This window comes from Anolis carolinensis, chromosome 5 (genome assembly GCF_035594765.1).
Source record: "Anolis carolinensis isolate JA03-04 chromosome 5, rAnoCar3.1.pri, whole genome shotgun sequence".
NCBI classification, from domain to species: Eukaryota; Metazoa; Chordata; class Lepidosauria; order Squamata; family Dactyloidae; genus Anolis; species Anolis carolinensis.
This window is the reverse complement of record NC_085845.1, coordinates 86,649,221-86,673,595: the sequence shown is the minus strand read 5'-3', so window position 1 is coordinate 86,673,595 and position 24,375 is coordinate 86,649,221. Positions and strand designations below refer to the sequence as shown.

The following is a 24,375-nucleotide window of genomic DNA, read 5'->3' as shown; positions in this document are numbered from 1 at the left end:
AGGCAATACTTGTATGAATCACAATCATGTAGCTGTGATATGCAAGGCATGTAATGTAGCAGCAGTGTAACCCGTTTTCTCATTATAATTCTTGTCTACAGGAGGATTTCCAAACTTTTATCATGGTGTATTTTATTCCACAGCTTTGAACGAGTGTCATAAACACCTTGGGGCTTTGTGGCTTGTAATACATATCAAATCAGTTTCCTTGAAAATAACATTCACCATGTGTGCCATCTGGGAGTTGAGAAGAGCAAGACAAATGTCGAATTTCTCTGTTTTATGTCTCTCTGATGAAGTAAAGGGGAATTCTGTAACAGTGTTATTTCTTATGGCAATAATATTGTTATGTAAAGTGGGAAAACGAACAAAACAAGCTCATTACATATTGCAAAAGTTTGCTGTGGAAAGGTGTATGCAAGGTCAAACTGAGGGTTCATTTGATGTTTATGAAAGATTAGCAATCCAATTCTGTAGGAGCCCTCTGGCTATATTAAGGCTTGATAAGCATTGCATACACATGTCAGCAAGAAGCTCTTTCAGCTGCAAAATGTGTACTTGCTCTAGGCACGTGTCCAGCAAAACCACAGAGCATGGTGTATTTCAGAGATTAGAGTTCATTTTCCTTCTTGCTACAAATTGAATAAAAGATATTTTTCCTAAGGTCTTAATTTGCATTAGTTACTAGTTTATTTCTCTCTGCAGTTAGGTTTTTTTTTTCATGTCAGGAGCGACTAGAGAAACTGCTAGTTGCTTCTTGTGTGGGAGAATTGGCCGTCTGGAAGGACGTTGCCCAGGGGACGCCTGGATGTTTTGATGTTTTACCATTCTTGTGGGAGGCTTCTCTCATGTCCTCACTTGGAACTGGAGCTGATAGAAGGAGCTCATCCATGCTCTCCCTGGGTTGGATTTGAACCGGCAACCTTCAGGTCAGCAACCCAACCTTCAAGTCATCAGTCCTGCCAGCACAAGGGTTTAATCTACTGCACCACCGGGGTCTCCTCTGCAGTTGGTGAATAGCACCAAAAGGCTTTTCATTTGATCAGCTAAAGCTCTAGATTTCTCAGTGTGATAGCATATCCCCAAACTACAAATCACTTTGCCGCCAGATAAGATGCTCCAGCACAAGACAACTGCAAAGTCTCAGGGACGGAAATAAGTTTATCTTTCTCTTTTTGTAATGTAAGAGAGCTACTTCACTGAAAATAAAAAGTATCTCTTAAACAACCACATTGCAGATAGATAGCATAATAAGAAGTGGGGAGTAGTTCAGTTGTCCTGCTGTAAGTACAGTCTTAGAACATAAACTGTGGGCTTGTCCAGGTAGACTAAAGGTCTAAGGAATATTGGAAATTGTAATTATAGTTATCAAAGGTTTGTTTAAAAAAAATTATTGCTTGCCCAAGTTTATTTGTCATATGTTTCCAGAATTAGTTATGACTTTTTAAAATCAAGGGCAGACTTGTTTGCTTTTTCTGTCAGGAGTTTTCAAAATAGGAGGGATAAATGCCAATGTCTCTGCCCATTGATTCAGTTCCTGTCCTTGAACTCCCATTATGAAATAGCAAAACCAGACATTTATAAAGGGCCATTTCTTGACCTATTTCTTGACCTGTGAAGGAAAAAACACCATAAGGGGATTTATTATGTAAGATTTAACTCATGGTGCATTAACCACTTAGTGAGAACTGCCCCTGGCCAAGTGTCACTCCCTCTGACCACCTCCAAGGATTTATGGGCACCAAAGATCCCGAAGGCCATCCAAAATTCTTTGGATCCACCTCTTGGCCAATCATAACTGGAAGACTATCCTGAGGGTGCTCTCTCACAAACCTCAAGAGTTTTTTTTAATAGTGACAACCCTCATTGTAGCCCCCAATGTAGCCCCCTTTTCAAAGAGGATGGTGGGAGAGGGGTACAACAGCTTTAAATAGCCTGCAGCTCTGCCTGTGACATGTGAAGTCTGAGGGCAAGAGGTCACTATGAACATTATGTTCATAGTGGCCTCTTGCCCTTGCACTTTGGGGAATCCCTTCTCTGTACATGTGAAGTCGGGCCTTCATCATGAGGGCCTTCAACATTCCCCCTCCAATGCGTTCACCAGCTGCGGGTGGGCCTACTTTTCACAACCCCGCTGAAGAAGTGTTGGATAAGGGTGTGAGATTTTCCTTTGACCACATTACATTTCCCATTACCAGAATGCATGGTTCTTTGTCTCATCCTCCCCCAAACCTTTTCTATTGTTATAGTGCTAAAATGAAATAGGACCTTAGCACTATGATTATTCCAATTTTTAAAAGGGCAAGACAGAGAATACTAGGCAAGATGTCTGGGGGGTGAGTTGGTTTTAGGTATGACAAGGAGTAAAGGAAGCAAAACGCACAGATGTCTATAATCCAAAGTAGAACGAAAAGAGGAAAAGTGTGGTATATAATATAGTTTAAAGTAACTAATCTATAAGTTCTATATTTCTGTAGTAATATAATCTTTAATATATACAATCCCTTCCCTATACAAGTTGGAAAAGATATTTGTTATAGTTTGTATATATTAAAGATTATATTACTATAGAAATATAGAACTTATAGATTAGTTACTTTAAACTATATTATATACCATACTTTTCCTCTTTTTGTTCTACTAAGGAGTAAAGGAAACCTGACCCACACCACAGTTATCCACTCCCCAAATAGAAATAGAAAAGGAGTGTGGAAAGCCCTGGTGTATTTGGAGCATGATTGGATGCACAAGCAGGTTATACCTTTACAAGGCATGAAATCCAGAATTAGAATAGCCTGACATTTGCCAAAACTGCCCATCCAAAGGAGCCCTATACATACCTCAGGTTCCGGGGCAAGACATTTAACTGCCCCAGGCAAAACAACCAATAGTACAACAAATATTTTGGCACCTGCAGTAGAAAATCCCAAAAGCAGTTCTATCCATTCCAGTGTTGTCGACCGCGTTTTAGGGGATCGGGCCCTTAAGGAGAGACCCGATCCGGTCCTGAGAGAACGGACCTTGGCGAAGCCAAAAGGAGAATTACGAGCCGCAATACAACCTGAAGCCGAAATGAAGAAGGTCCGCCAAAGTTGAAGGAAAATCCGCCAAGGAGTCTTTATTGAGCAATTCAGCTGAAGAGGACTCTAGTAGCGATCATTCGGTCTACTAGGGTACCATACAATCAAAATAAAGCCATATTTATACAAAATTTCAGTCTGACAGCCCTTTGAATTTCCCGCCCTGCTCCCCCGCCCATCTGATCGTTGATAGGCTAGGAGGTTGAACGAGGCGGGCTTTCGTTTCCCGCCTTGCTCCGTTGGCCCAATAGGAAGCTGCCTTTTGTCTCTACTCGGGCCAATCAGGAAAGAGAAGGCGGGAGTTATTGAAACAATGAGGTGACAGGGCAGGAACTATCGGATTAAGTCCTGCTAGACCGATTTCTAAAAGGGTGCTTAATTTATTAATGGCAGCAATCAAGGGTGTCCGGGTTTCTGTCACGTATACAGATTTTAGATATGCCTTGGGGTGTCAGAGGTGGAAGCAAAGATGGGTGGTGATGAGCCATATTGACAGGCTCTGCAGGGCGCCTTCCTGAGGTGTCCTGGATTTTCCTTTGGGTGAGATATGACAATGTTTGCCTTGGGGCGAATCACCTTTAGGTCAACACTCCGAATTTGGCGACTCAAGCCCTATATTGTCCATGCAATTTGAATTTGATTGGATTTAGCGGGGGCAGATTATCCTTTTGTTTTTGGGAAAGGAAGCCTGGGTCATAGGAAATGGGATAAGTTCTGGGGTTCAGGTTGCGTTCAAAATATTTCCTATTTGATTTCATGATTTGACAATTATATGAAATAAAATGAAAAATAAAATAAAGTTGGAATATAAACCATGCTGGGAGAAATCCATATTTTCCGGGGATCCCAAAGAGTACAAATACATATAGGCAGATAGATAGATTTCATGGAAATAAGGGAGAATCCATAAAAGTGAGTTACATTTCATAAAGGGGAATCATGAATGATATAAACAATTGAAAATATTTGATAAGAACGAAGTTCATAACATCTGGAGAACCCAGCATGGAAATTCATAAAAGTGGAGTTTTAGCAGCATGATTTTACAATTCATGAAGTTGTTATCTCTTGCCTCAGGCTAAAAGGTCAAACACCTTTTGTGCAGAGAGTCACAGTAAACTCCAGTAAAAAGTCTCAATCACCTTCTACTATAAATATATGGAATATAGAACATAAAGTCTTGATTTTTGAACTATCTTTTACAAAGTCCTGGGGGGGGGGGGGTGATCACCTCGATCACACCAGTGACATAGCAAGTTCAATAAGCAAGTTCAAGAGATTGCTCTCCTTGCAAGATGGCCAGAATCTTGCCTAGGACAGCTGCCTCAGTTTGCCTAATGTTAGGGCCAGCCTTGCCAAGGTCCAGATACTCAGCAATACTCATATCGTTGCTTGTGGGATGTCACACACTGGGGAAAATATATTTAATAGTGATTTATGTTGATTTGGCAGGCTCTCCCCACCCAATCATAATATCTAATTGGACTGGGGTGGATACAATGTGATTCCTGATTGTACAGTGCTCCCTCACTTATCGCGGGAGTTACGTTCCAGGACCACCCACGATAAGTGAAAATCCGCAAAGTAGGGACGCTATTTTTATTTTAATATTTATATATTACTGTACTTTGAAGTCTGCCATTTCCAGGCCTGGTGTGACCTGCAGTGGATGTTGGGATTTAGAATATAGATCACCAAAGTTACTCTATTCTACATTTTATGTTCTCACGACAATGAGAGAGTAATGGCTTGCTTTAAAGTCTCTAAATTTTGGTGGATGAAATAAGACTCCCATTGGAGGTTTCAAAGTCCACAGCGTGGGGTTTTTACTGCTACACTGTCAACTTTCATTCAAAGGTCTTACTCAGACTTTCTTCATCATGTGAATGTGTGGAGGCTGGGGACAGAGCCAGCCAGTTTCCCCACACTTTCTGTTTATATGCTGAGAACTGGCATATTTCCTGTCCTGGGTTTTTGGAGGATTGCATCCACTCTCACATTTTAAATGCTGTAGGGAAAACTAAGAAACAAAAAAATATATAAATTATAAAGCTCCCCCATGTGCATGACATTCTGCTTCCCATCTGCCAAAGAGAGAGCTCAAAGACTGTCACGGTGTCAGCAAATTGAGCATAAAATTCAAGCTGGTTGGAAGTTCCAAGCAGGGGGAAAAAAGGAAGGAATAAAAAGAGAGAAGTCCTTTGAGGACAAAGTGACCCTTAGGCTTGAAAAAAACAACAGTCCTTCAGTTGACCTCACAGTAAACTCTTGTGTCAGGACACCAAGGATTGAAGTCACTAAGCTCAGACAGTTTAATCCCTAGTGGTTTCAGCCTAAAAAAGATTGTATGCAGGATTTTATATTTCTTGACAAAGCAAACAACACAAACTCTACATAACAGACTAATTTAGAACCTTGTTACTAGCAAAATCATGTCAGGTTTACAGTCTATATTTAGCAAGATGGCAGGTTAGCGGGTCACTGGTGAGGAACCATTTCCCAGCCTGGTGTCCTCTAGATTTTACTCTGCTAGTTCCATCATTGACTGGAACTGATGGTAGTTGTAGTTTAGAACATTTGAAGAGTATTGGGTGAGGGTGAGCAGCTCGTATATCAATTTGAAATCAATGGGATGATGTTTAATCTATGTAAATTTTAAGTTCATCTGAACAGGCACCTAGAGGATAGAAATAAACAAAATAAATCCTTTCTTTGAGACTTGTGATCTCAAAGGGACAACACAAAGGAAGAAAATGAGGCAGTGGACAACAGCAAAACACAGGCACACATTCATAAAGTTATATATACAGTACTCATATTGACCGACTGAAATGAAATGTTTCAAGAAAGGTCTCCTCTGGTGCTTCTGCTTCTCACCACTTTTCTTCCAGCAGCCAGGTAAAATAGTTTACCCCTCTTGGTTGGCTCCAGTTGCTTTCATCTGCACTCTGTTGGTCCTCATCCATTTATGTTAATGTTACAGTGCATTGAAACTGCAGTAATATGGGGTTCCCTGAATCACATTTCCTTTAGTCTCTGTTTTTGTATCTTCCACCGGGAATCTGAAGAGCTATCCAGACAGAGAGGACTGTGGCAGTATCTACAGCACCATATAAAATCCAGATTATCTGTTTTGAACTGGATCATATGGCAGTGTAGATTTATATAATCCAGATGCAGATAATGTGTGCTATCTGCTTTGATAATCTGGATTATATGGCAGTGTAGATTCACCCTGTGGCATTTAAAGAGAGGAATCACACAGAGAATGATCATAACATATACCTAGCTCAGATCAATCAAACCTTCCTTCCCCTCTTTCCCCTAGGACTGTTTTCTAAACCTGTAGAGAAGAAGCTTCAAAGCCTTCAAGATGGTTAATGCTCACAGTTAATGACAGTTGTAGCACTAATGATGAACCTCTGCTAAATGCTTTTTGGATTACATCTTCTAAGACTGTCAAATCACCATTGATTGCACAGGCATGCTTTGGAGATGTTTTGAGGAACAAACCCCGCAAAGCCCTTTCTAGCTGCCCACTTCTTGAGGTTTGTGGCTCTTGTGCTTCAAAATATCTATGTTGGTAATGTTGTTCTGTGTACAGTGTCATCTTCATGCAGACTTAGATTCATTTTGAGGGCAATAAAACAATCTAATCTCACACTTTGAAAAACAGCTATGCTACTGTTACTTTACTTTGTGGTCTTCAAGCCATCTCCATGCCCTGGGAAGTTTTTGAAGGAACAGTAGGTGGGAGGATTTTATGGTAAAGAAAGATCAATTTAATATTCATTGGCTGTGCTCAGGGGATTGGCAGGGAGATGGGCTGGAAGATAGGGTGAAATCCAACCATATGGTTAATTGTGTGAATGGGTCATTGCAACTCATCACAGAATTAAGAGACATGGCTTGAACATTTTGATCATATAGTCTGGAGCAGGAGTGCATTGTGAAATGAAGCAATAAAAGAAAGTGTGAGTGATGTGGTGGAGAAACAATCCTTTGGTCCTTAGACTGACAAAAGATAAGAATAGCATTGCAACAGCAGTTGAGAGCATATAGAGGCATTGTATTTACGTCCTAGGAGCTAGGAGTCTATAGGGAACAAAGCCCTTGTTTACTAGACTAACTTGAAATCTCAGGATCACACAACTCTATTACTATTGCTTTTAAAATAACAATAGTAATATTAATCCAGGATTGCAATACCAAATAGCAGGTTTCTCTTAAAAAACATGTTATATTGTTGTATGAGTGGATGTCTTGACAACTGTCCGTGAGTCTATCACGGATTTTGCCAACAGTATTGCTTGATAGAACAGTTAGTCATGTAAGACCTGACAAAAGAAGCTTCATATTTTAAAATAACTTTGGACTTCTCTACTTTGAACACATAATTTACCTTTATGGGAGGTGTCTGAGGCCCAGACTCTTGGAGGACATTGACTGAGAAGCAAGAATTTGAGCTGTTTGAATCTGGAGAAGAGTGAATGTGTTGTATTGCTAAAGTTAGCCAAAAGGAAATGGGGTGGTTTTCTGGTCATGTGGTGCAGCATTTACCAAATATCCTGTAGGTTGATATGGGTGTATTAGCTTCAAGGCTCTGCAGTTCTTTTTGGCAGGAAAGCAAATATTCCAAAGACACCATTAGGTCTCCAGGGAACGGGCAACCAAAGGAAAATAAATCCTCTTGCATTAACCCTGTTTTTGTTTTGTTTTTTTGTTTTTTACTGGTTGGCAAAATTGGGCGCGTATGACAAACAATATTTAAAAGCATTTGGGTAATGGCCCTTGGCTATTCACAAAGATTTTTTTTATTGTGAAGTAGCCTGACTGGAACAGTGGTGCCCTTTAATTGCTCTGAGTAGCTGTGGCAACATTAAAGTTATGAAGTGTTTTAGCAAAAATGCAAATGACATGTTTTTAGAGAGCAATCACTTTAATTTTGAATAGTGGCTGCTTTTAGCATCCGAATGTGGCAGGGTTATAAATTGTACACTGCTGTTTAAGGCAGAATAAGGAAGACAGGATGTTGCTTTAATTGTCACAATTGGCTCATTCATTGTACCACCAGAATGTTTTTAAACTAGAGCCATGGAGGCACTGGCTTCATCCTGCCATGAAGCTAGTAGTCCATGTTGCTCAGAAACACTTGTTAGCATAATGAGAGAAAATTGTCTCACTACTGTGATAAGATGGAAAACAGTAAACTCGAGTCCTGCCTATACTGTCAGCATAATCCTGAAATAAATCTATTGGCACAAGGTTCACTAACATGAGTGGAGCATGAGTTGGCAGAGCATGCGAAGAGGTTTTTAGATTTGTACATCGGTGCTAACTACTGCAAATGAGCCAAGCCTTGGAAAAGCAAGGCAAAGAAAATACACCAAGCTTGGAGAAATGGCTTTTTTGGACTGCAACTACCAGAATTCCCTAGGGCCCTTGCTGGGTCAGGAGTTTTGAAACTGTGCTCTAAAAAATAATCTTCTCAAGCTCAGCAACAGACTGAGCATTTCGTTCATGCATCATACTATCCTGTTTGAAAATGCCTCTGGGAAATGAGCCACGGTGCCATCCTCAGAAACCAAGAAAGAGAAGGACTAGAGGATCTCTCACAATTTTCTGCAAATCCCTCTTGGAATGGATATTGGAGGATATCAGTCCAAGGGGAATTTGGCACGAGTCTACCTTAAATATGCCAAGCCCTTTCCTGTACAGCATAGCATTTCTATGAAGATGTGGGTTTTATTGGCAAGACCTAATGGTTTAATTGATCCCTGTTTCTGAAACCAGCCCCACTCTTTTTCTGTCAAGGCCTAAAGAATTGTGGCAGAATTTCAGGATGAGGAAAATCGGTGATTGTACAGTGTTATTACAGTGCTTGTGATCATCAACAGATGTCTATCAAATATGATCTTACAAATGGAAATGCATATGCAAATATTTATCCTGTTACCCTTGCTTTTCGCACAGTTTAAACTTGCCCTTATTTTTCCTGTCTAAATGTGTATTGTGGCAATGACTTGTCTCAGTCTTCAATAAAATAGTGATATAACAAAACAACCAATCACTTCATCACAATGATGGTATACTATGGCAAGAGGATTTGGTAGTGGTGAAAGAGTGGCAATGTGGAAGACAGCTTTGTATCCTGTGTACAGTATCTGGCTGGGGCAAAGTCTGGGGTGTGCACATGGCCAGTTTTTTCTTGTTGCTGTTGTGTGCTTTCAAGTCATTCTGACTTTTGGCAACTCTAATGTTCTTGTTGATGGTATCTGCAAGGTTAGCCTTACAATAAGTCAAAGGAATGTGGTGTCTCAGATGGTAGGCATCACCATTTGCTGGAATAACAGTAAAGACTGAGGAGTGAGATTGAAATATTACTACTACCACTATTGCTAGAGTATTCAAACCTCTGGATTTTAGTCTGATAGCTGAAACTAATGTTCAGAGAGCTGAACTGTTGGAAGAGCTCAGGTGCTAACCCTAAACAGTTCTCTCAAAGTTAAAATCCGGAGTAATGAATTAGCCATCCTATCAACATAGAAGGTATCAACAAATAATACAGTGTTCCCTCTCTTATCGCAGGGGTTAGGTCCCAGGACCACCCGCAATAAGTGAAAATCCACGAAGTAGGAATGCTAGATTTATTTTAATATTTATACATTATTTTAGTAGTTATACACTATTTTAAATCTTATCAACCAATCATGTGTTGATAAATCGCCGCCGCCTCCTCCCGTTGTCACTTGGGCTCCTTTTCTCTCCCTTTGGCTTCTCCTTTCTCCCTTCCTTAGGCTGTAAATTGTAATTTTTTTATGATTTATAATAGTCTTTTAGAGTTTATTGAAAAGCCGCAAAACAGCAAATTTGCGAAAAGTGAACCGCGAACTAGTGAGGGAACACTGTACTATAATACTATTACTGATGAAAACTGTGGTACAAGAAACTGCACAATATTCCTGTCTAACTACCATGGCTATATTCTGTGAAATCCTGGAGCTTGTAGTTTGCTCAGAGACACAAATATCTTCTAATAGAAAATCCCTAAACTGCAATTTTGGGGATATTGCAGTGGTAGTCAAAGTGGAATTATGGCAATATTTGTGTATATAACATATATACATGCATATATACATGCATATGTATGTATGTGTATTTCCAGATCTCTGGAAATACCAGGATCGAATCTGTGTCTCCAGTATGCAAGGCAGGTGTTCCATTAGCAATCTATAACAACTTTAGAGCTTTTTATCCTGATGCATATTAACATTTAAATCATTGTACTGCACCTCAAACAGCATTTGTATTTACACTTGACATTTTGTAAATCTTAGTGAGCAGAAAAGAGAAATGATCAAATTGTTCTGTTAACAAGCTGTAGTTTTTAATGAATGCATGCAATAAATCAAACCTGCTGTTGATCCAAACCACCTCAATAAATAAAATCATTTTTAAATAAACAAATAACATCTGTCAGATATCAAATATCCCTTAATACCTTTTTGTGATTTTGCCTAATGTGTTTTTTTTCTTTTTCAATTTAGGCACTACAAGGCCTCATAAGGAGGGGGAAGTTCCTGGTGTGGATTATATTTTCATCACTGTTGAAGATTTTATGGAATTAGAGAAAAGTGGTGCCCTTTTAGAAAGTGGAACATATGAAGGTAAATCTATTTTTGCTCCTTTTTGATAACTACATCAGTACTTTCCTGAGACTGTGTCATGGTGCCCAGTAACTTGAATTTAGGGGAAATTGGGGGTAATGGTAAGAGAGCTTGTGTGTGAAAAAAGTTAAGCACAAATGAATTTTCTGTGATTGGAAACCATAACTGCACCAGTTAAGGAGAAGAGAGAGAGTGACAAGTGAAAGCCAAGACAGTGGAACCTCATCATTTTTTCATTATCTGAGATATGTTTCAGTTTATTATGTCTCACTTGAGATGTGTTTAACTTCCTCATTCAGCCCAACTGCAGAAAAGAAACTGAATAAAATTCTCTATTGGTGTGGACACACATGAACACACATGGTTCTTTTACAACTTTATACATAGAATCAAAGAATCATGCAGTTGGAAGAGACCACTTCCAGGGCCATCCAGGGTGCTTCCAGACAGCCCTTTAATACGGGAACATTCATGTTTTAAAAACACAAATGTTCCCAGGTCCTAATCTACACATGCCCCAGAAAGCTCATGCTTTCTGTGACGGGTGTCCAGATGTGCTCCCAGATCTTTCCGAGAGGACACCCGGACACTCTAACCCCCTCCCCAAACCCTCCCAAACCCATTTTAAAACTGAAATAACTTACCTGGCCTCCATTAGAGTGATGTAGGAATTATGCGCCAGGAGAAAGGGGGTGGGAGCAATTTTCCTCCTCCCCCCTTTCTTTTGGCACAGGATTAGGGGCACAGAGGACCCCTGTGAAAGAAGAAAACCATGAATAAAGGTCCACTATTTTTTTTATTAGTTGAAAGAACACTTCTCTTGACATTTATAGGTCCTCCAGTGCAATTCTGTGGTCAACTTCCAGCCACTGTCAGCACAAACATCCAACTCCCACTTTTCTTCAGAGCCCAAATGATTATTTCAGTGCAGAGTGATTAGTGCTATTCCAATAATATTAGAAGCACCTGGACAGATATCTCAACTGGGATTACTGGAATAGGAATGGCAAAGGCCTCTGCTAACAGTCCTTCCGATTATTTATTTATTTATTTATTTGGGGGGGGCTTTGTTTGGATTGCTTTCAAGCAGCTCTGATCTCAGAAGAATGGCTTTCTTTGAAATCTGTGATTGTTTTGTGAAAGTTGAAAAAATCCAATTAGTAAGCAAGCAATTGGCAGTTCAGTAGGACACCATTGCAATCACTTTTCAGTACATTGGCCTCTACGGAAATGATAAAGAATGCATTGAACTTGGTGATTGAAATCAATTGCAATTCAAAGTAATTTGTATTGACTAGAACATGTCCATTATAATTTGAGGTGTCTCCAGTATTTAACACCAGTCATGAAATATGTTTGTGTGTATGCGTGCTTTGTTATTTGTTCAGTATACATCCATGCACTGAACTGGAAAAAGTTAGATAAAAATTTAATTATAGTTTTATCTGTTTTCCCCCAATCCCAGAGAGAGAATTTATCAATCTTGTTTTTATTATGAAAGCACAAAGGTGATTTTCACCACTATCTGGCCTGCATTTTTAGATTTTCTAATTTCAGAGATTATTTGATAGATGGTTCCCTAACCCGCCAGAGGTACATTTTATCTACTGTATAAATATTGATTGCCTTAATAATTGGTGTTCTCTATCTCCACTTCTTAACAAGGTATGTCTCTCTAACAAGCTTTGAGTCATGGAAGAGCTTAATTCAATTAAAGCAGTATTGACATACTATTAAAAGTGTCTTGTAGCATTGTCACTCCTACATGCAATTCTTCCACAGTTGGGTAAAACAGTCACAATCCATAGGAGAAATATGTGGTAGGAGGCCTACTAAAATGCACACGAGCTTTGAAAGAGGAGCCACATGATTCTGTGGCATTTCTAATCATTTAAGTGTAAGTCCCCATAGAATCATAGAATAGTAGAGTTGGAAGAGACCACATGGGCCATCTAGTCCAACCCCCTGCTAAGAAGCAGGAAATCGCATTCAAAGCACCCCCGACAGATGGCCATCCAGCCTCTGCTTAAAAGCCTCCAAGGAAGGAGCCTCCACCACGGCCCCGGGGAGAGAGTTCCACTGTCGAACAGCTCTCACAGTGAGGAAGTTCTTCCTGATGTTCAGGTGGAATCTCCTTTCCTGTAGTTTGAAGCCATTGTTCCGTGTCCTAGTCTGCAGGGCAGCAGAAAACAAGCTTGCTCCCTCTTCCCTATGACTTCCCTTCACATATTTGTACATGGCTATCATGTCTCCTCTCAGCCTTCTCTTCTGCAGGCTAAACATGCCCAGCTCTTTAAGCCGCTCCTCACAGGGCTTGTTCTCCAGACCCTTAATCATTTTAGTCGCCCTCCTCTGGACGCTTTCCAGCTTGTCAACATCTCCCTTCAATTGCGGTGCCCAAAATTGGACACAGTATTCCAGGTGTGGTCTGACCAAGGCAGAATAGAGGGGGAGCATAACTTCCCTGGATCTAGACGCTATTCCCCTATTGATGCAGGCCAGAATCCCATTGGCTTTTTTAGCAGCCGCATCACATTGTTGGCTCAGTGTAATAATATTGGAATAAAGCATTTGCTTGAAGAGATTTTCACTGACAGAAGCAATACAAGAGCATGTGACAGTAAGAAGATGCTTCCTGACATTGGAACTGGTTTAACTACACATTGTGTAATTGAATTATTAATTGAGATAATGCAATGTCCAATAAGCATTTCATTGATGGGCATAACTCCTCTTTGGTTTTTTCACTGTGTAATTTGTCCAGAAGAACACAATTGAGGTCTAGCTGCCTTTGCTTTCTTATTGAATCAGAGAGTTGCCAAATTGCTTTATAAATCTGAGGATCAGAAATGCCGAGTGAGTAAAATGACATCTTTTGTCAGATCAACTAATTAGCGCCCACCCTGACCACAGTCCATATAGACTTGAAAACATAGATGTTTCAATGAGCTTTTGAATAAATCAGTTTGCACAAGTGTGCCCTTCCCATGCAGTTTGAATAGTCCTACTTTTGTCTTGTTATCATGATGATGTGTGATTCATTTTAAGATGTTTTAATTATTTTATTCTGTTATGCATTTTAATCTTGCATTTTGTTTTGTGTTTAATTGTATGTTGAACTTCTTGTTCTTTGGGCTTCATCCCCATGTAAGTCTCCCCGAGTTCTTTGGGGAGATGGAGGCGGGTTATAAGAAATATATTATTATTATTATTATTATTATTATTATTATTATTATTATAAAATTTTGGCATGACACATTTCTTTTTATAAACTAATACTCAACAAAAACTAGGATGCTGATCGGGATGTAAACCTTTTTTTCATTTGTGCAGAAAGTGCAGAGTTTTAAATGTTTTCTTCCCACTGGTAAGAGTATAAGAGGATTTGCACATTTTTCAGTGGTTTATTATTTTGCATGTCAAGACATCTTATGAAAAAAAATGTATTAAAGGACATATTTAGAGCAAAATCCATTTTCCCTCCGAGAGTCTTCAGTGCAAAATGCAGTGTGTAAATGTGCCCAATGTGCTTATGAGATAGATAGATAGATAGATAGATAGATAGATAGATAGATAGATAGATAGATAGATAGATAGATAGATAGATATATCATAAGCACATTGGGCACATTTAAAAGGTTGCAAAATACAAAAAAAATGATTTTGTGGACTTTTCTTTTTAGATTGGGTGGCTATATTGGTGAAAATAATTTCACACAAAAGTAACAGCTAGAAAAAAAGGGGGAAATAGCAGAAGAGGAAAAAAGACAGAAAAGTGAAATAGAAAAAAGATTAGAAAAATATAATGGTTGCTTTTCAATGGTTATAATCATTGAATATAGGGTAGCACTGTCACACTCTCAATGAACTGATAGCTCATTTATATTTCATAACCAACCATTATTAAATCATTTTTGTGTCTTCATATAATCTACAAAAGATTTCCAACCTTTTAAAAGGTTTTTTACTGGTGTGTTTCTCATCAAAACTGTTAAAGTTTTGCCTCCTGTGTCATTCATAAAAGCGTTATGAATGAACATATAACAGCAGAAGTTACTACAGATCATCACCTGAATTATGCTCTACACAAAACTACCATTCAACATAGTCACCATCCATTTGTTCATATTTGCGCCATTGTTTAACCCAGGCATCTAAACCATTTTGGAAAAATTCAGGGTTTTGCTTTGTGACCCATGATTTTAAAGCTGTTTTAATGTCATTCAGGTCATTGAATCTGAAACCACATAGGTTGTCTTTCAGAGGTCCAAACAAGTAAAAGTCAGAAGTGACCAAATAGAGCTGTAGGGTGGGCGAGGGACTACTGACCAGCCCATTGTTGCTATTGCATGGGTTGTGAAAAATGACGTGTGTGGGTGTGCATTATTGTGATGAAGCTTGATGGATCAAATGTCTTTTAGTGTTCTCTTTTTTCTTATTGCCTCCTTAACTTTCTTAAGTGTGGTTACATAGGTGTCATTGTTGATTGTGGCATCATGTTGCAGAAAATCAATAAGAATAACACCCTGTGTGTCCCAAAACACTGTTGTCATAACCTTCTGTGATGATCTGGTAGACTTGAATTTTTTGGGACATGGAGAATCACTGTGACGCCATTCTTTAGATTGTAGTTTACTCTCTGGGTCATATAGGTACAACCAGATCTCAGCTCCAGTGACCACATTAATGAGAAAGTCCTTTTCTCTGCTTCAAATGCATCCAGGAGCTCTTGACAAGCTTCCACTTGCCTCCTCTGATTATCATCAGTCAATTGCTTGATAACCCACGTAACACACACTTTGTGATATCCCAAGTCAGCAATGATTCCTTGGGCAGAGCCATATGAGATGTTCAATGCATCAGCAACATTCTGAGCTGTAACGTGTCTGTCTCCTTGAATCAATTCATCAACATGTTCTTGATTTGATTCTGTGACGGATGTTGCTAGCCAGCCACTTCTCAGTTTATCTGCAATTTCCATTTCTCCATTTTCAAACTTCTTCACCAACGCCATACATTGCTGATGTCCAACACTCTTCAAGCGATTATGGATTTCCTGAGTTGCACAACCTTCTTTTGCCAGAAATTCAATGACGGCTCTTTTAGCTTCAGATTCATGGTTCTAATCAGTCAATCTGAAAAATAAAAGGCTATATCAGTAGAGTCAAGTTAGCTCTATCATATCATGCATAGATAGTCCAGTAGCTGTGAAAGAAATAAAAATTAGAGCAATTGAGGCATTACTTTTTGACCCACCCTTGTGTGTGTGTGTGTGTGTGTGCGCGCGCGCGCGCACGCGTCCGTGGCTAGAGTTACACTTAAAAATGTACCTGTTCCATCTTACATACAAATTCAACTTAAGAACAAACCTACAGAACTTATTTTGTTCATAATTTGGGGACTGTCTGTATTAAAGAAGTCATCCATGGCCCCTCTCAAGTTGTTGCTCCATAAGTCCCCCCCAAAAAACAACCCCACTTTTAGTTTCAGATATATGCTAGTCTTTAATGTTTATTTATTTATTTATTTATTTATAGTATTTATATTCCGCCCTTCTCACCCCAAAGAGGACTCAGGGCGGATCACATTATATACATATAGGGCAAACATTCAATGCCCATATACACATAGAACCGAGACAGACACAGAGGTAATTTAACCTTCTCCTGAGGGATGTTCGGTTCTGGCCACAGGGAGGAGCAGCTGCTTCATCATCCACTGTGACGGCACTTCCTCATTCCAACGTCGTAAATTAGTTAAATTTGCCTCCCCACTTTATAAGTGGTACCTTATTTCCTACTTGATAGATGCAACTATCTTTCGGGTTGCTAGATCAGCAACGAGCAGGGGCCATTTTTTATTTTTTTAATTGACAGGTGCTCACCCCGCCATGGGCTGGCCTCGAACTCATGACCTCATGATCAGAGTGATTTATTGCAGCAGGCTGCTTCACCAGCCTGCGCCACACCTCGGCCCCTGTTGTCTGAATCAAACCTGAACTGTGCACAGATGGGATCATCTTAATAATGGAAAGTTTATATTGATTTCCAGCTCCACTTTAAATTGCTATATTACCTACATTACAAAGATGACCAAACTAAAACCTACTTTTTTAGTGTGTAGGGGGCTGTTGGATCTTGGGGACATGAACTCCAATTACAAGCATGCCAATTAAGCTATTTGGTGTCATTAATATTCAGCTAATAGCCACCTATGTAGGCCAGTACCTATGTTGGTAGCTATTTTGCATTTTCCCAGAAATCCCACTATGACAGTGGTTCTCAACCTGTGGTCCCCAGGTGTTTTGGCCTACAACTCCTAGAAATTCCAGCCAGTTTACCAGCTGTTAGGATTTCTGGGAGCTGAAGGCCAAAACATCTGGGAACCCACAGCTTAAGAACCACTGTACTATTTGAAAGGCTGGTTTGTCAATGTTCAAATCCCATTTCCTAAAACAGCATACCAGCAATTTTTATTTCCTTTTGCAACCATTTCTTCACATTTCTTTCCTGTTTTTGATTGGTTGCTAGGAGTCATTTGGGACCTTTCATGGTTTGACCCATGGTCTGTAATTGCTGACACCCCAAGTAATGGTATAAACGACACATAGATTTACTATAAATGTTTACTTAATTTGAAATCCAGTGACAAAGTAAAATGTCTGATAAGATAAAATATTCTTTAGGAATTCTCTGGAATATTTTTTTTAGGGAAAGGACATTTCATGTGGAAGGGAGTCATACTACTACTAGTGTTTGCCTAAAGAAAAGCACAAGATAAAGGAGGGATGGTGTTGTGAATGCGCCTTCGGAGACTGTGGATGATAGTGGTGGGATCAGGAGAGGAAGGAAAAACCCTCGCGAGGAGGGCTCATTGGAGGATTTGTTTAGGAAGAGGGTCAGGGAGATTGATGGGGAGTCTTCTGAGGCTGATTCAGATGGGGATCTGGAAGAGGAAATAGATGCTGGGGAAGCTTGGGTGTCTTCAGAAGCAGATCCCATTTGGTCTGCTTGGAGGAGTGAGAGGGGGTCCACAGGTGTGGATAGAGTTGGGCATGGGCAGGATGATTAGAACTCTGATGAGGAATTCGGAACACCTGACCCAAGGGCATTGGCTGTGTGGAGTTCTGATTCAGATTAAGAAGTTGAGACACCTGCTCTTTGGGCGTGGATAGTTTGGAAGCCCAGGGAGACCTGGATATATTGGGGTTGTTTGGCCATTATACCTTGCGTGTGGCAAGGTGTTGCTGGGCGCCATTGGGTTTCCTGTGTGTGTTACTGAAGACTGGACTGGGACTTTGCAATGGATGTAAGTTTAATCTGGGTTATTCTGCAACGGAGGGCTGGAATTGTGTGGGTTTTCCTGGACTGGACTGTTATTACTATTTTGTATTAGCTGCTGTTCGCCCTCATTGCTTTGGCTCGCTGTGCCATTCCGTGTTGTGACCTTCTTGGATGACTTCAACCTCTCGGACCTTGGACCTTGGACTGGAACTTGACTCGGCTTTGCTCTTCGCTCTCAAATCATGGTTTGGCATCATTCTCTACTCGGTGGCTGCCTGACTGCTCATCCTGACTCCGGACCGGCTTGACAACACTTTCTCGCTCTGCCCCTTTAACTCCTGGCTTGACGTTTGCTTCTACAACGGCTTGGTGCTGCTGGCTTATCCCGACTCCGGACCGGCTCGACGACGCTTTCCTGCTCCACTCCTTTAACTCCTGGTTTGGCGTGTGTTCCTGCAGCGGTTGCTGTGGGCTTGCCAGCGTCTCGCTGTTCTGCTGGCTTGTTTGCTCTTAACTGAGAGTCCTTTAGCCCAGTTTGGGCGTTTGTTTGGTTTTGAACTCCTTTTGAACATTTACGTTTTGGGAAGGGTTTGTGGGCTTCAATACTGCTTGTCTTAGTTTTTGCCCTCGTTTTTCGGCCCATTGTGAACTCTTGAGTCAAGTTCTAGGACTCTAAATTTAATCTGGATTATATCTCTGGTTAATCCGGATTATTTGCCAGTCTTTGTTTTTGGGGTTTTTTCTCGCTCAATCTGCTTAATAACACTGAAAGTTAAGTGTTTTAAGCCCTTTTGTGTTTGTTGAGCTATTTTTGGACATTTGCTTTAATAAACTCTGTTTTGCTCTCTTATTGGCGTCTGACTTTTGACAGATGGTTCACTTCAGATGAAACTGCCATAGAAAGTGTGAAGGGATTTAAAAAATAGTGCAGTAAATGAGAATTCATATATTTCTACCAAAATGAGTATCCACACAAACACACATCATAAATATGAAAGTGAGAAGTGTATTTTCTAGTCCTTGTCATTGTCTGGGACATGAAATATCTCTATACAACTGTAATGGAAAGGTCTTGTTTTAATAACATGCTAGGCTATTTTGAACAAGTTATTGAATTTAAAATGCAAGGATTGTAAACAGAAGAATTGGTACACTAATTAATAAGCCAGTTGCATCTGTGAAAGATTGTACTACCAACTTTGTTCTCTCAGTTAGTCTCCAAGGTGCAACAATATTCCTTTGCATACTGATATTCCACGTCAATATGTCATTCAACTTTTCAGTGTTAATTTCACCATTGGGTATACTTTCTTGAAAATTGTAAGTTACATACAGGAGAGGGAGAGAAAAGTAAGGCTTCTGTTTTCATGAGAGCTTGGTGTTAAAAGGCACTACTGTAGTAACCACATGGGGATGCCCCAAGGAGCTGAGCACATGTAATGAGCTACACAGCACACTTAAGGACATGGGATATCTCACATCTGACTGCCAGATTCTAGGTGCTGTAGAATCACAGGAGAGAACAGAAAGGAAGACTGATTAATAATTTCTAAGCAGCAGCTGGCAAAGCTGAGTCATAGGCAGCTGTTAAGAGGTCAGCCAAGCGTTTGAGCCTGAGAGTCAAAGCAAAAGTACAAAGCCAGAAATTACTGCTGAAGACACACAACATCCTGGAAGACCTTATTCCTCAGGCAAACTTCCGGTTCATAGAGGAAGCACTGTGTAGTCATTCCAAACTCCCAGTCACTATGGATGCAGCTATGCCAGAAACTAGAACAATCTCACTGCTGGGTAATGTATCAAGCTGCACATCAACACAGAGAACTGCACACAGAGCTAGGACTTATTTATTTCCATTAAATTCCTTACACCAATAGGCTGAAGACTATGCAAGACTGTCTTATGAAGGCCCTGCCACACAGCCATATAACCCAGAATATCAAGGCAGAAAATCTCACAATATCTGCTTTGAACTGGTTCATCTGGGTCCATACTGCTATATATTCCAGTTTAAAGCAGAAAATGTGGGATTTTATTCAGCTGTGTGGAAGGGGCCAAAGCCATATAGCCACTGCTGGTAGATTCTAACAATTGCAACTAATGTGACTGCTGAGCCAGATCAAGTTGGTAGTAGTGACCTAAGGGTAGATCAGAGGTTAGGCAGATACCAAAATAAGACTTCTGAATAGGCTTCATACAGATGGCTTCATAGTTGTTCTGGTTCTCAACCTGTGGGTTCCCAGATGTTTTGGCCTTCAACTCCCAGAAATCCTAACAGCTGGTAAAGTGGATTTCTGGGAGTTCTAGGCCAAAACACCTGAAGACCCACAGGTTGAGAACCACTGTACTAGAACAAGATCTGAAAATTCTTTCAAATAATTATCTGGTAAATGAAAACCTTAATAGTTAGAAACAAGCTGAAGCATACGGGAAATGCATGCTTCACATAAAGATATATGTTCAAGCACTGTAAAGAATTTGAACAGAATGTTATTCCACATGACAACATTGCTTTCCCCCAGTGGCTAGTCCAGTAAGGTAGAACTGTTAACTGTTGATACAACAATAATCCTCACTGAATAATAGAATCCTCACTGAATAATAGAGTCCAGACGTATCTTCTGTGCTGCTATGTCCTACCACTGGCTTGTATAAACCAGAAAATAACCGGAAGAGATGAAATAGAACATTGTTGCCAGACCTAAAACCTACAGTGTTCAAGGATAGCAGTCAGTTGACAATACCACCCAATGCTATGCTTGGGAATGTTACAGATGAAAGAGGTCTCATTTGTACCCTAATTGGTCTTCACTTATCAGATCATGCAAGGAGCACAATGTTTCTACACATATAGGTCAAGGTGTTGTGACCATCTTTTTAACTGATTTTGCACCCTTAGTTTCTATCTGTTGGTGGTGCAACAATTCATGCTTTTCAGGCCAGGGACCCATTCAGGCTATACACCTATTATGCAATGTTCTACTGCTAGGGTAACATCCCATGGAATCTTGGGACTGGCAGTTTAGGAGTGGGTATTTTGATTTCTCAGCCACAGAACTCTGCTTGTGCCTCACCAAACTATGAGGGTCACTCTAAAAGTAATGCTCAACATTTTTTTGGAATCAAAATGTTGGGGTTGTTGTGTGTTTTCTGGGCTGTATGGCCGTGTTCCAGAAATACTTCTGGAACATGGTCATACAGCCCGGAAAAAACACAACAACCCAGTGATTCCGGTCATGAAAGCCTTCAACAACAACAAATCAAAATTTTATTCTACATCTTTGCTATTTCTTGAGGGCATAAAAGAATCCTTCATGCTTCCACTCAGATTTAATTCAACCCACTCGCACATACCGTATTGTCATAGCACTCCTTTAAGATGGCTACTTCTTTTGATATCCATTAGAAGTGACATGCTATAATGGAGTTCCTGATTTATGAGAATGAGACAATGGGGAACATCCACAAAAGGCTGAAGAAGGTGTATAGAGATGACACTATCAATTGCAGTACTGTTAGTTGTTGGAAGCACAGGTTATCTGGTGAAAAGGGGCATGCCAAAATTCAGGATACTTTATGAAGCAACAGACCACACACCACACCAGTAGCTGACAAGTTGGAGCAGGTGAACGACATGATTGACGCTGATAGATGTGTAACTGTTAATGAAATGCCACTCCAACTGGACATTGGGGAAGCAAGTGTGTTCAGAATACTGAAATACGTACAGTTGAAGAAGGTCTGTGTCAGATGGGTCCTGAGGAAGTTGACAGATGCACATAAGGAAACTCAAAAATCCATATGCAGCAAATTCTTGGCTTCAGTACTTTGATTGACAGTGTCATCTTCACATACCTTCTTCAGTCTCTTAGGATAAATGAGACAATGGGGAACATCCACATCTCGCATGAAACCGAGAGATAGAAGAAAAATCCTACTCTATTTCTCCACACAATACACAACTTTATATGTTTGTCTTTTCCCACACTTGATTAAAAATCAAAAGACATCCAAATACAGTAACCTTTCTTCATAGAGAAATGTTGTCGTATTAATTGTTACTTTAAGCAGAACGCTAGCATGTGAAATTGATACCATACTATTCCCACCAACCCCCAATTCATAATGTTTAGAAATACTTTATTTTTAAAAAGTAGATGATTATTCATGATATCCTACTAAACCTGAGAAACAACATTCAAAGCTTTAGGGGACATCTCTTAGTTCAGGAGTGAACAAGACTGAGAAATATGGCATCTACAAACCTCTTATTGTTAAAAGGTTCTAATAGAAAAGTTAGGTGTTCCCTTGGGGAACTTCATCAGGTATCATCGTGCCTAATGGCTTAAAAACATTTCCTTCCAAAACTACCACAGAATGTCTAACGTAGGTGGTATCTGTCTCTTGAAGCTAAGAAAGGAAAACCCATAAAATTAATGATTTGAACTATAAGGCCTTAGAACTAACTTAATGCGCAGCTAAGCTTTAAAACGAGAATCCGCTTACTTCAGGGTACAGATATATCAAAGCTAGTGAGATGAAAGCACCTTTTATAACCAATTCATTAGGGATATTTTCAGCAGATGCATACTATGATCATAATGATGATAGTTACCCAGTATCCTAAGTGTGCCGTTTGACCAGATTGCCTGGTTGTTACAGTGTGCATCTGCACTGGAAACTTGTGGATTAATTGGTTTGTGTAACAGATTCTTCTAGCGAGCAACCCATTTGATGGTTCTGGGAACACATAGGAATAAAGACCAATAGGGCAGTAAGACAAAAGTCATTTTGATTGCTCAGTGAGGTCAGTCGGTTTAGTCCTTATGTAGAGGAACTCACTGATCAGACTGACCTCACTGACTGCTTATTTTACTGACTATTTACATTTTGATCAGAGGCAATAGCATGGCACTGTGTGTAGCTCTCTCTTTTTCTTCTTTAGTTTATCTAAAGGGAGATATATGCCACACTGAATAATAAATGGATCGAAATGTATAATAGGGCTACAGTTAGATACACACATAATGCTATCAACTGTAGCAGTCACTGAGTTTTGATTATGTGCACCAACTCAGAGAATGAGGCAATTAGAATAGAAGGTATTGCAGAGTAAATAGCTCTATTTCTAAAAAAGTTTTATCGGTTATCAGAAGTCCTAGAAGGAGCATTTATTATTTTAGAGTTACATTTTCTATTTGCACTCCAACTCTAAAGACAGCTCTAAAAGGTATACAGTGTTCCCTCACTTGTTGTGGGGGTTAAGTTCCAGGACCACCCGCAATAAGTAAAAATCCGCAAAGTAGGGACTCTATATTTATTTTAATATTTATACATTATTTTAGTAGTTATACACTATATTAAGTCTTTATCAACCAATCATGTGTTGATAAATGGCCTCCTCCTGTTGACGTTTTGGGCTCCTTTTCTCTCCCTTTGGCTTCTCCTTCCTTTCTTCCTTAGGCTGTAAATTGTAATTTTTTTAGGATTTATAATAGTCTTTTAGAATGTATTGAAAAACCGCAAAACAGCGAATCCGCAAAAAGTGAACCACAAAGTAGTGAGGGAATACTGTAGATATACATTTTACTAACATGGGGAACAAATTTTACAGATGAGTTCATCAGTTCAGTTTGAACTATATTAGCATTGCTGTACATAAATTTGCCATAAATGTTCATCTGATTTGGCATTGCTAGAATTGGTCTGTACGCAAAAATGCCATTCGGCCCAAGTGGTTAAGAAGTCAATTGAGCAAGGAAGTTGACACAGTTTGGGTTCCTGGATGGGTGTCCATTTTGAAAGCACATTTCCTTTGGAGGAAAACATTCTCCAGACATGTATGAGAAACACTTTTGTTTGATAACAGCCCTTTGGACTTTGTTTAAAATGAGTCCGTTCATAGAGCAGGCACCTTACAATAAAGTCTGCCTGCCTGCCTGCCCTTCCTTTCATCCCTCCCTCCCTTTCTTTTTTATAGGCTCCTACCAAGAAGTGTTGTCAGCTCTATAGCAGCAGTAATTTTGTCAGTTAGTTACATGTGGGACAGGAAAAGACTCCCAGTGTGAAAAGATTATAAGGGATGATGTCTTCAGGGAATCATTCCTATTTCCGAATGCTTCTTCAGAAGTTTATCTTTACATAAATATTATCTTTGTTAGCAGTATTTACTTTAACAGAACAGTGCTTCTAAAGAGTTATTTACTGGTGTGACAGCTTATAACCACAGAAGAAACATTAACTTTTTGAAGTCTGGCAGTCTGATTAGATAAGCAAGAGGAATGAACGAAACTCAATTCCACAGATAGTATGTTTTGCAGAATCAAATTCTATTTCACAAAACTT

General features: G+C 39.8%; 1 protein-coding gene across 21 annotated transcripts in view; it reads left to right on the top strand.

Moving 5' to 3' along the window:
* magi2 (membrane associated guanylate kinase, WW and PDZ domain containing 2) overlaps nt 1–24,375 on the top strand; it is a 929,612-nt gene that overhangs the window by 470,281 nt on the left and 434,956 nt on the right. For all 21 annotated transcript variants that reach the window (XM_062983516.1, XM_062983514.1, XM_062983518.1 and 18 more), the window contains one exon: nt 10,628–10,747. In XM_062983516.1, the coding sequence (XP_062839586.1) occupies nt 10,628–10,747 (120 nt within the window). The remainder of the gene's footprint in view (nt 1–10,627; nt 10,748–24,375) is intronic.